Source organism: Xiphophorus couchianus, chromosome 8, assembly GCF_001444195.1.
Source record: "Xiphophorus couchianus chromosome 8, X_couchianus-1.0, whole genome shotgun sequence".
NCBI classification, from domain to species: Eukaryota; Metazoa; Chordata; class Actinopteri; order Cyprinodontiformes; family Poeciliidae; genus Xiphophorus; species Xiphophorus couchianus.
The window spans coordinates 4,813,085-4,826,504 of NC_040235.1; the positions used below are offsets into that span (position 1 = coordinate 4,813,085).

The window sequence follows — 13,420 nt, forward strand, 5'->3', positions numbered from 1 at the left end:
TGCTGTGCAGCTACCATACCACACAGTCATGTTGAGGCAGAGGATGCTCTCGATCGTCGCCCTGTAAAAGTTCACGAGCAGCCGTGAGGAAAGTCCAGCCCGTCTCAGTTTCCTGAGGAAGAAGAGCCTTTGTTGTGCTTTCTTCACCAGGTGGGAGGTGTTTGTGTTCCAGGAGAAGTCAGACGTGATGTGGAGGCCCAGGAACTTGATGTTGTCCACACGTTCCACCACTTCTCCATCTATGAGAAGGGGAGTGTGAGCCGACCTCCTGGACCTTCTGTAATCCACAATGACCTCCTTGGTCTTCCCTGTGTTCAGCACCAAGTTGTTGGCTGAACACCACTGAGTGAGCTGCAGAATCTCCTCTCTGTAGTGGGTCTCGTTGTTGTCTGAAATGAGACCCACTACTGTTGTGTCGTCCGCGTACTTCACGACTGTGTTGGTGGGGTGGATGGCCACGCAGTCGTGTGTAAACAGGGTGAAGAGAGCTGGGCTGAGCACACAGCCCTGCGGCGTGCCTGTGTTGAGGACCAGTGGGGACGATGTTGAGCTACTTATTCTCACCACCTGAGGCCTGTTGGTGAGGAAGTCTCTGATCCAGTGGCACAGTGAAGCGGGCAGCCCCACCTCGAGTAGCTTCAGCACCAGCTTGTCTGGGATGACGGTATTAAATGCTGAGCTGAAGTCTACAAATAGCATCCTGACGTAGGTGTTGGGATGCTGCAGATGGGTCAGGGCTGTGTGCAGAGTGATGGAGACAGCATCCTCTGTTGACCGGTTCGCTCTGTAGGCGAACTGAAGGCTGTCCAGGTTTGCGGGGATGAAGTCTCTGATGTACCTCAGAAGAATCCTCTCAAAGCACTTCATGATCACCGGGGTCAGAGCGACGGGCCGGTAATCGTTCAGGCTGGTGATGGACCTCTTCTTCGGTACAGGGATGATGGTGGAAGACTTGAGGCACTCAGGAACCATGGCGAGCTGCAGGGACAGATTGAAAATGTCCAGAAACACTCCTGCCAGCTGGTCGGCGCAGGTTTTCAGCGTCTGGCCTGACACCTTGTCCGGTCCTGGAGCTTTGTGGGTGTTGATCCTCCTCAGGGTGGACGTCACCTGATGCTTCTGTAAGACGAGGGGCTGGTGCTGCTCTTCCAGTTGGGGTAGATGTACAGCTTCTCTGCTGCCCGCCGTGTCAAAGCGGGCAAAGAAACTGTTTAAGGTGTCAGGCAGGGTGGGGTCGCGGCTGGTCAGCTGAGTGCTGTGTTTGTAGTCCGTCATGGTTCTGATGCCTCTCCACATGCTTCGGGGGTTGTTGTTGATGAAATGTTCCTCAATCTGCTGTTTGTACTGGAGCTTGGCCTGCTTAATACCTTTTTTCAGCTCCGACCGGGCCCTGCTATAAGCCAACCTGTCTCCAGACCTGTAGGCAGCATCCCGGGCTTTCAGCAGGGCCCGTACTGTGCTGTCCAGCCATGGTTTCTGGTTTGGAAACACTTTTATGGTCTTAACAGGGAGGACAGCGTCGGTGCAGAACTGAACATAGGACAGAACAGACGATGAGTATTCCTCCAAGTCTGCGCCGTCCCTGAACACACTCCAGTCTGTATGCTCAAAGCAGTCCTGAAGTGCAGAGGAGGCCTCCTCAGTCCAGACCTGAACTATTCTGGTGGTCGGCTTAGTTCTGCAGGCCAGAGGCTTGTAGACAGGAATCAGCTCCACTGAGATGTGGTCAGACATGCCCAGATGTGGAGCTGCTACAGCCTTGTAGGCTCCGGGGATATTGCAGTAGACCTGGTCCAAAATGTTATTGTCTCTGGTGGGAAAGTTTATGGATTTGTGGAATTTGGGAAACACAGCCTTCAGTTCCACGTGATTGAAGTCCCCCGCCACAATCACGGCCGCCTCCGGGTTGGAGTTCATCTGCACGCTGATCAGGCAGTACAGCTCCTCTAATGCTAGCTTAGCATTAGCCCTCGGTGGTATGTAGACGGCCACGATCACAATGGACGAGAGTTCTCTCACCAACTTGAAGGGTCTGCATTTCACCGCCAGATATTCCAAGTCAGGAGAGCAGAATGTTCCGACAGAGTGTGTGGCTGTACACCAGGCATTGTGTACATACAATGCCAAACCTCCGCCTCTGCCCTTACCCGAAGCTGCAGTCCGATCCGCCCGGAACAGAGCGCGCCCCGTTATCTCCACCGCTGCGTCCGGGATGTTATCCTCCAGCCAGGTCTCTGTGACAACAGTCACACAGCTGTCCATCCGGCGAGAAGTAATCCGGAGTCGCATCTCGTCGATTTTGTTGACGAGGGACCTGGCATTGGCGAGGAAGAGGCTGGGGAGGGCCGGTTTATGAGGACTAGCTTGTAGCCTAGCCCGCACGCCGGCTCTCTTACCCCTCTTTTGTTTGCGCTGCCTCCTCCGTCGCCTTGGCAGCAGGGGGGGAATGATCATAGTCCCAGGTGTTCGTAGCAGCTCTGGAGGAATAAAGTCCAGCTTGGTGGGTGTGTGAAGTCCAAACTGTGCTCCTATGTCCCACAGTTCTAATCTGCTGTAAGTTGTAACGGCTTCCAGTAGTGTGTTGAGCGAAGACATCAATAAAAACAGGCTAAAGAAAACGAAAACACGGGAGCTCCGAGCCGCAGCGTCTACACGCGCCGCCATCTTGTTTTATGAACGTTTTCTTTCAAATAACTACAGTAAAATAATCATTGTAATCATGCATTGTGTTCTGCATCCTGATCGGCTAAACAGTCTCTGCACATCTTCTCTACCTGCGTGCCAATAACGTTACAGTATTTAAATATACGTAATACAGCTTGGCAAACTTTGGCAAATATTTTTCTCCAGAAGAAATAAGAGCGACAACAACTACCGATAACTATGTTCTTCTCTCGAAAAAACACACCTGCACCACAGGCTTCAGAAGAAAAAGACACTGGAGAGTGGAGTGAGGCTGCAGCGTCACAGTCAGAGGAACAGTGAAATACGCGAGTCACAATTTCTCCTACTGTACTTTGTATTGATGATTGCAATGATTATTTTACTGTAGTTATTTGTAAGAAAACGTTCTATTTGTTCTATAATCTGTGGTAGAAAGGCATCCTATGTCTTTGTTCAAATTCAAATAAATTCTTGCAGTTGTAAAATATACATAACAGTGGGATACAACACTGTATTAGTGGATATTAATGTTCAAGTTCATAACAGAAATTGTTTGTTTGGTCTTGTTCCATCCAGCTGAGCAACATCTGTTTCTAGGAGCAGTTGTGCTGTTTGTCCCTGTTGGCTGGACCAATCAGGATCCAGTGTTAGCTGCTAGCTCAATGTTAGCTCTCCTAAGAATGGAGTAAAACTTTCAAATTTCTGCCAGACTTTCAATTATGCAACGGTATCAAAGATTAAATGCTTTTGTGCTTTCCAGGAATCTTAGTTTTATTTTTTTGTTGTTTTTTTTCTGATCTGAATCATGTCATAATTGTTTATGTTGAGTTAAGCATGAAATTATTAACACCCCCAGCAGATCCAGGTTTTGAAAGTTTTCCTTCCAGTTTAGAAGAAAACTAATCCATGTGTAAATCTGTGCCTCATATCAGGCCTGTGTTCTGAGAAAAGACCCAGAATATCTGAAGCCTGATACATTTATCACCTTCACAATGTCAGCAAAAATGGTGTCCAGTACTATGAATGCTGGGAGGATGCAGTTTGAGCAGTAGGATTTCACAAACACAAAGGCTCAGGAGAAACCTAGGAAGAAATGTAAGCATTTAAAGTTGATGCCCATGAACAGTCTCTACAGTTAAGACAATCCTCTGCAGCTCAGCTTTTAGTTTTGCCTGTTGCCAAGCAACAGCCTCATTTGCTAGTTTTAATTATTTGATAAACATTCCTAAACGGACGTCCTTTGTACATTTCAAATTTTGTTTGAATGCTGTTCATTTTACAGGAAAACTTTGGACAAAATGCTCCAGATGATTAAAGCTTTTAGTCATTCAGAAGCACAACTCATTGGCAGAGCACAGGAAATGGTTTCACCTGCTCTGAGTGACTTCTCTTAGTCCCATCCTGATGTATATGGATGGTGTATATTGACAGCTTGATTCTAATGCCAAGGACTCTCTGCGGACTCAGTGTGGGTTGTTTCTGAGAGAAGGAAGCTGACTGCTTTGAACCTGGCAGCTAATGGAGTCGTTATAAAAACAAGCATAAACACTCAAAAGTAATTCCAAATTTTTCTGTAATAGAAAACAGAAACTTGCAGCTTATAAAAATTGAAGAAAATATTAATTATCCAAAAACAATCTCTAAATATAGTAAGCGAGTGTGCAGAAGACAGGACATTATTCAATTAAATTGAAATTCATAAATACTTTATTAAATAAATAAATAAATTCATTTACAAACCTGCTGGGAGAAAGAATGAAATGTTTGCAGGGAAATAAATATTTTTAGAGGATGTTTTTACGGCTCCTCTCCACCATCCTGCTCAACCCATAAAGCTTTCTTATTTTTGTGGCAGCATTTAAAAAGCATTTTGCAAAAATAAAATAATAATAATAAACAACCTTACTTTTTCTGAAAAGTTTATTTTTATTATTGTGAAAACATTTTTCACACAAACCTACTTTGAACCATTATTTACTTACTCCCTGTGCTTTTAAAGACAAGTGAAATTAAAAATACATTAATAGTTAAAGAATCGTGCAGTGCTGACTCCCACAGAAAGCAACAAAACTCTTGTGTTTTTCAGGTTGAGGCCTGCAGTAAGGAGGCCGAGAAGATTGATTCTCTCATCAACTACGCTAGCCCCACTCTGGTGTCCCACGTTCCATTGTCCGCCTTCCTCAGCTCTGAGATCAGGACTTCGTCCATCCACTCTGGGGGCTCTCTGCTGGCACCTGTACCCATACTCCTCTGCTTCTGCCTGGTTCTCATTATCATGGTGGCTCCTAGACTCCTGTAGCTTTAAGTGTTGATTCTTCCTCCTGTTTTTTTCCCCAAAGTGCCCTGTTTCTGAGACTGTTTGGGTTGCCATGGAAAAGGACAAGGAGACCATTCTGACAATCATTCCTATTGACTGCTGAGTCTTAAACAATCAAGCTGGGGAAAAAATTCTTATTATAGACCATCTATAAAGTATTATTAATTGATGAGTTACTCACTGGGTTTCCCCCTCAGTGGAGGGTGTGTGCGGGCGTGTGTGTCCGTGTGCTTGACCTCTAAGAAATACCTAGCTTTATATCAACAGTGTTATGTCAGGAACAGACTCTTTGAAAGGTGTTAAGGTTGATGGCACACTCTTTGCGTGCATGTGTGTGCGAGTATGTCTGGTCGCGGATCCATAGAGGAAAAGTGACCTCATCATGTGTGTGATGAAACCTCAATGTTGACCACATGTACAGCGCCCATGCATGTGACGTCTGTGTGGACCTAGTGTTTGAACCTCAGCAGTGTTATGGACCGGTTCAGGTCCAGCAAACGGATCCAGCCTTTAAAATCAGACCCCATTTCTGATCAAACAAAAGTGCAACTAAAATTATGGAATGCTTAAAGTGCCACAAAATATAGGGAGCATATACACACAAATACAAAATATGCAAGTAGCAATAAATAGTATCAATAGATGTAGATACAGAAAGATGTGTTAAAAAAAACTTTATTTAATGTCAACTATTAGTTTTCTTAAGAAACATGTTATAATTTTATTTTAATGTACTTTGAATATTCTTTACATATATTTTTTAATTGTTTTTATTTTATCTTCCAATTTTACATTTTAGGTTTTCACAGTCTCTCCTGATCTACCTCTTTTTAGTTTACTGTCTTATCTTTCTTTTCTGATCTCAAATAAACCTTTCTGTTCAGATCAACAAAAGTGCTGCAGAAAAATGGAAAGAACAGTAGAAAACAAATGATAAAAACAAAGACCAATGACATTTTAAAAAAAGATGTATGAGCTCAAGATGTAGAAAAATAAAAAGACAAAAATTTAACTAAACATTTTTTTGGCTCATTTGAAAAATGAGCTAAAATTAAAATTATTTGAAACAGCAAAAGAGATTTATTCATTCCTGTGAAAATGGTAAGAAAAACTGTACTGACAGACAAAAGAAATGTCATTGCTTTGTCATGTTTCCAGAGGATTTCTTGGCACTCAGAATGATTTTGTAAATGATTTAATTTTCAAGGAGCCGAAGCATTAACCGTGGCATGATGAGTGGAGTGATGTATTGCAGGCCTTTGCTGAAGTGTCTGCTTGTAAAATATCAGAGCTCAATAGACACAGGAAGCCTGGTAGTTGTAATAAACAGCATCACTCGGCTTGTATGAAGCATGTCAGCCATATTGCTTGGGGAATTTATTGGTTAGCTTGTGAGTAATACTTTATGTTGCTCTTCTAGAGCTCTCCTCGTATTAAGTCATTGAAATACCTGTTCCCGGGGCTAATAAATTCGCATTCAAGTTGCACCATTCTTCATAGCTGTGTATCTATGCTTGTTTTATACAGTAGTAAAAAATATAAATATTTTCACAGTCTTCAATTTTCTCTTATGTCTTACTCTTGCTCTTATAGGTATTTTCTTCTTTAATTGTTTTTACTTTTATTTACACATTAATTTATTTACAGAGTGTATTTCCTCATATTTTATCTTTTTTTTTGTGGCACTGCTGTTGTTCCATACTAATCTAAACTGATGAAGAATGCAGGCCCGGATCTGCTGCAGACTTTACAACATTTTTCAGGTCACCTGATAAAGAGAGAGTTGGTCATTTTTCCATGGTGACTTTGAGCTTTTAGCGAACGCCTCATCTGATGTGGGGCTCATAAAGTTTAAAAACAAAACTGCAGTCTGAATGTGTGAAGCTACATCAGTGAATTCTGATTGTAACTAAGGAATGTTTTATAGTTGATGAGCACCATCTCAAACAAAAGCCTCTCCTTGTGTTCTATCACCAGGTGAATGGTCCATGACCATATAAAGGCTGGAATTCCTGTCCCTTTGTTGGTGCTATATCTCTGAAGAGAACGGACTGTCTCTTTAGACATTAAGAATGAGAAGCCATTAAAATAACAAAAGGACAATCAGCTAGTTCTACCTGGAGCACATGTGGGCTAGAGAAGTTTTGTTTTTCACAGGTTGCCTTGCATGTAGTCTTACATGAAGTATTATTGAAGATGCAATAAATCTGTATTTGTTTAGAAATGTCTGTATTTGCAATAGACTTGATAATGATTTGTAATGATGCCTCATGTTTGTAAAACCAGCTGGTATTATTATTATTATTGTTATTATTATTATTATTATTGCATGATGAAAATATCTTAATTCCAGGTGTGTACTCCAGTGTACGTTGTCTTGTTCCCGTGTTTGTCCGCCTGCCCAGCATAATGTGTTCCTATCTCTATCAGTATTATTGTGTTGGGCAGCTCTGTAGCAGGGAACTCTGGCCATGCTTCCTCCATCTGTTATTGTTTTCATTTTTATTATTACTATATAAAGTTCTAAAATCTGAATCTTGACTCTGTTCTTTGGATGATTTTGGATTCAATGATAGTTAGCATAGTTATTTGATTGTGCTATAATAAACATAATGCTACCTCTTTAAGTCTTTACATGCATTATATTTATTGCTTCATCCATACTTGTTTATAGTTATATATAAATGTTATTTTCATATTAACTAGGCTTTAGAAAATATTGTTTTGTATAAATATCCTCATTCCTCCACCTCTTCCATTACCTCTGTCTAGCTCTAGTTTTAGCCAAGTTTCTTGAATATAAGTAACCTGAGGTATTATAGTAATTTTGAAATGGAATAATTAAAACCTTGCCCAATCGAGATGACACTTCTAACATTCCACTGAAATATTCTTATGTCCAGGCAGAACTTCTGAGTATGTGTTACTCAGAAGTTCTGCTTTCAATAACTTTCAAAAGGTAGCTGTTGAAAGCTACCTTTCAACAGCTTCCTATCCAGCTCTTTAACACCAACATGCTTTTATGCAGCCCTCACTGTAATTTTGATCTGTTTGCTTTTCTTTACTGTCTGAGCCGACAACGAATCACTTCCACCATAAATAGCACAAAATCTTTTTTTACTATCAATGAGATATTAACAATTTTAGAGCATCCATCACAAGCTTTTGGTCTCACATTCAGCCTTCCTCGTTGAATTGTTGGGTTTTTTTGCAGCTTCAGCATAAGTAATCCCTTGAGCAAGCATCACTCTTTGGATTGCCTGTTCTCTTTTACTTACTTCACACCCACAATAAGCAGCAGTGTGTTCTCCACAGTTACAGCCTTCGATCTTTAGCTGCCCTTTCACATTTCACATATTCATGCTCACCAGCACACCTTCCACATCATTGCTTTCCTTTGCAAATTGCTGCTAGATGTAAAAATATCTGACATTTGAAGCATTTCAAATGTTTAACATCATAACTCATATATCCAGTGAAAACTTTACTCCATACACATTCTCCCTGGAATTTGATCATGGCCGAAAGACTATCACATCTTTCTCCATTACTTGTTTTTAACCATTTGATTTCTTTCATTTCACCTCCACTTACATTTTTTGAATTTCTTCAACACCTTTGACTCCCCTACTCATTTTTTGATTTTCAACTGGATACTTCGGAACTTTCTTTCCATCTATCCTGTTGATCCTAATAGCTTTTCTTTGTTGATGTCTATCTCTGCAGTGAGAGAAACGAGCACCGCTTTGTAAAACCTTAGCACTTCAGACTTCACCTATTTATTTATCTTTTTTGGTGAACTGAATTGGATTCCACTCACCAAAAGAATCTTGCTCTTGACTTAACTTGATAATGATACTCCTCTTTTTGTTTTAAAGTCACAACTTCATCATCATTTTCACAGCAACACAAATCATCTCATTTAATAGTTTCACTAATTTTAGAAAGGACTTCAGCTTGGCAAACAGAGCACAGTCCGTGTTTGCAGAAATAAGCCACATCAACCACTGCTTGTATTTGATGACAAAGTCTGCTTCCTTTCACTCCTCTTTCGTCATTTCTGTTCAGAGTTGCAGATTAAATCTGTTGGAACGTCACTGTTTGTTTCTAAACAGGAACTGGGCTAAAACAGTTGCTTTCAGTGTAAGTTAAGATTTTGCAGGGATCTTGATTCTAAAAGCATGCTTATGAGCCAATCAAGTATCCATCAGAGTGAGTTTATCTCAGTCAAAAGCACCCATACTCTGCCACTGCTTGTGTGATTGTGATGCACTTATTCTAATAATGCTCTGCAGACCTTAATGTTCTCAGCTAATTAAGAAAATATATCAGGCATTAAAAGCATGAATATTAATTAAAAATACATAATTAATTTACAACCAACCACATTGTAACCAACATAGTTTATAATGCATCCCAGTAACAAATAATTACCATTTATTCTGTAATCCAGAATAGAGTCATAATTACAGAAAAGTAAAAATGGTTGCTGTTTTTTTTTTTCAGCTCTGAGTTTAGACTCCCATTTAAAAGTGTCTGTTTGGTGCGCTGCGAGGGCAGTGTGGCAGAGCGCATGACCCCTCATACAGAGGCCCCCAGTCACAGGTTTGAGTCCCAGCCAGTTGACCTTTTCCACATCTTTCCTTCCTCTCTCACAACCTTTTCTGATGTGAGAGAGGACCACCCTCAAATAAAGGCCACGAGAGCCGATAAAACCTTTAAAATCAAAGTGTCTGTTCTTGGCATGACTCAGAATGGCACCACATATTGAGGCTGCTGTGCCCAGTTTGATTCCTAGCCTGGGACCATGTGCTGCATGTCTTCTCGTTCTCTCTCCCTCTCTTCCTGTCAAGTTACTGGTAAATAAATACCACTACTGCCATAGAAAACCTTCAAGGGATCCTACAATCCGAATGTCGCAGCAGAAATCGAGACTCATCAGACCAGGAAATGTTTTTCCAGTCTTCTACTGTCCAATTTTGGTGACCCTGTGTGAATTGTAGCCTCAGTTTCCTGTTCTTAGCTGACAGGAGTGGCGCCCAGTGTGGTCTTCTGCTGTTTCAAGGTTCGACATGTTGTGCATTCAGAGATGCTCTTCTGCATACCTTGGTTATAACGAGTGGTTACTTGAGAAACTGTTGCCGTTCTGTCAGCTCAAACCACGTTGCCCATATCAGAATCTGCCACTGACACTGCCCCTTTAATATGTGTGAAACCTTAGGTCTATACATTGTTGTAATATATCCTTAGTGGTTATATCCAGCTTGGTAGTTATTTATTAGTCAATGACATATTTATTGTAATGTTGATAGTGTGTGTGATACATTTATGAATCATTTATATTGATGTCAAACTTTTAACACTAAAATTCTAATCAGAAGGTTGAAAACAAATTGTTTCAGATTGAGGCAGCCTTGCTTTCACAGCCTTGACTTCTTCTCCACTGCTGTTCCTAGAAATGTGCATTCTGGATGTGGATAGACATACAGAAATGACCAGAGAAAGTCCTCTTTAGGAGTCAAAGTATCTGGCTGTTTAAAGGTCAATAGCTGTTAGAGTTCACATATTTTTTATGCAATATGATGCAAGTGTTTTGTTTTTCCTTTTCTCTAACAGGTGATAGCTGAGTTGTGTGCAAGCTAAAAATCACAGTGGCTATATTTGCCTAAGGTAAGTTAGTTTTTGTTTTAAGTGAATAATCAGTGCTGTACAAATGATTTATATCGCCTCTAAATCTCTACCTTTCATTCAAGGCAGTCAAATCTTCTTATATATAAAATTATCCATATTTCTCTAGATTTTCTGAAAGTTCTTTAGTATTTTTTTGGGAAAATAATCAGGACATTTCACAAGATGTGAAGATGTGAAAGATGTGTCTATAGTCACAGAGTTTGTAAGACAAGTTTTAACTGCTTTAAGGACATTATATTTCTTTAGGTATTTTTTTTTCTCTGCCTTAACCAAATAATTAAAGACAAGAAAGATTTGTGACAAGTTGTTTGAAGGTCTCCATATCTCATATTGTGAATAACTGATAAATTGGCTCAAACAGAAAATGTAAAGAGAGGGCAACCAGCAGCGAAGAAGAAAGAGAATTTGAAATGTGAAGTTTGGTGGGTAAATATATGTGTATACATATTTTTGTTTTATAGAGATGGCAAGGCAGTTTAATATTTAAACATCATTGATTTTGATCTTTCTTTGTACACCGAGTCTCCACTTGGTAGATGAATGTGAAGTTACACATTTTATGTGTTTTTACATTGATTTGAAATATGCACTGTTGCAGTTCTTTGTGAGAATGGAACTATGTCTAAGAAAAAAGCAGAGGAGTAGAATAACAGGCAGAGCTCCTCCAGCATACAGATATGATGGAGTAACAGAGGGTCCCTGGATGAAACAGTCTGTTCCCTGACCTTAACTCTGGATTCTGATTCTTTGTACATGTCTAGATGGAACAAGGAGAGAACATTTAGAAATTTAGCACCAAGACTGATCCTGATGCTACCTGTCATTATGGCTGAGTACCATTTTTGAAAGCAACCCAGTTCTCTCCTAGTATTTCTCAGCTATGCTCCTCTCTGCATGTTTACAGGAATGAAATATTTCTCAACAACAGACAAACAGACTTGTTGAGTTACAAGAAGGTATAAAACCTGCAGAACTCATGGTACAGACCAAGTGTATATTGATTTTTACCTGTTTTAATTTTGTTTGATTTGTAATGAATGTCTAGCTCAAATAGCAGTGCAGATGATCCTGATCACAGGGGGGGGGGGGTCATTCAACACCTTGGAGGTAAAGTTGTTGAAACAAGAAATGCCAAACTGTTTCAAATGCTTAATCGGTGTGTGTGTGCGCGCATGTGTTTGTTTGATGCAAAAGATTATCCTTGCCTGAAAGCAGTCAGTATCCAGCTTCATTAACTGTTTTGTTTGCAGTCATATTGCTGATTAATTCATTGGCTTCTGTTTTTATGTAGACTTTTCTACATCAGGAGACTGTGTCAATGTTTGCCATTTTGGTGAAAGGGGTTTCTAGCATGTACCGACTGTTTTAAGTCACCCTAGGGCAGCGTTTCTCAATTCCAGTCCTCAGGCCCCCCTGCCCTGCATGTTTTAGGTGTTTCCCTTCTGTTACACACCTGAATTGAATCTATGGGTGATCAACAGGTTTCTGCAGCACTTGATGGTCATGCAATCATTTGAATCAGCTGTTCTGGAATAGAGGCACATCTAAAACATGCAGAGCAGGGGGGCCTGAGGACTGGAATTGAGAAGCACTGCCCTAGGGTCATCAAGATCTAAGCTTTGACTTTCCCCATCTTCCATGACTTAATACTCACCAGTTCTTGGATTTTATTGTTTGTTTTGGGTAATTGTCATGCTGCAGGGTGCAGTTCTATGTCAGCTTTTGGTTTTTCTTTCATTCTTTCTCCAAAACCGTAAAATAGACTGCAGGAGTGAACTCTCCTGTTGCTCATGCAGTAAAGTTTCCCAAACCATGGGTTCACTACTGGTAAGACGTTCTTTTCCAGGAATGCAGTCCGAGATTCTAGAATTCAGGTTGAGGTGCCCTTACAAAAAAATCCCATGAAATGACATGACATGTGAAAATCACATGTGATCACATGAAAACCACACATGTGGTTCATACAAATTTTTACATGTGAATGATGTGAATCACATGTGAAAGCACATGTATACGTGTGATTTTGGAACGTTTCGTGGTAAAATCACATGTGATTCACACATTTCCACATGTGATTCACATGTGATTTAAAAAAAATCACAAATGTTTATACATGTTAAATGTGCGGCAAACTAGCGGTATTGTAGAGGGCCGCACTGGGTTAACGCGGTGAATTTCTAACTGTCCGACTCATGCTTCATTATACTCCAAGTCGCTTCAGTTGTTGCAATCATCAATTTATTCCACTTTGACAGCCATACTTCAGACTTTACAAGGACTGAGACATACTGACCAGGCTAAACCATACAATGTGGCTAACAATAAACGACATTACAGCACGGTCAACAGAAATTATGACCACCAACGGCGCACCCGCTTCCTCATTCATACAAAATCAGCGCGCCGGTATGGCTCCCATTCATACCTTAGTGACAGTCACGCCCACCTCGACACACCCACCACCCAAGTATCCAAGCCGTGTGCTCCTGCCACATCAGTAATTGCTCATTTCAACCATAAGGCTCTTACATTCCAGCCCCTAATTATTACAAAGATAATTATCTGAAATGTTAACACTGTAAGAGACAAGCCTAAGAAACAAATAGTCATAAATTTGCTCAGTATCAAATTTATTTTAATCTATCTTTTAGACTAAGCAATCAACTAGAGAAAAGGAAGTCACTGGTGATTAGAACAGAGAGAAAAGGTCATGAAATGTTCAAGGCGTCTCCGCCTCCTGAAGCAAGC

The 13,420-nt window shown here is 40.7% G+C and overlaps 1 protein-coding gene across 2 annotated transcripts in view; it reads left to right on the top strand.

Moving 5' to 3' along the window:
* Positions 1-7,516, top strand: part of reck (reversion-inducing-cysteine-rich protein with kazal motifs) — a 73,430-nt gene extending 65,914 nt beyond the window's left edge. For both annotated transcript variants that reach the window (XM_028025854.1, XM_028025855.1), the window contains one exon: positions 4,751-7,516. In XM_028025854.1, the coding sequence (XP_027881655.1) occupies positions 4,751-4,963 (213 nt within the window). In that variant the 3' untranslated portion in view covers positions 4,964-7,516. The remainder of the gene's footprint in view (positions 1-4,750) is intronic.
* The last annotated feature ends 5,904 nt before the right edge of the window (positions 7,517-13,420 follow it).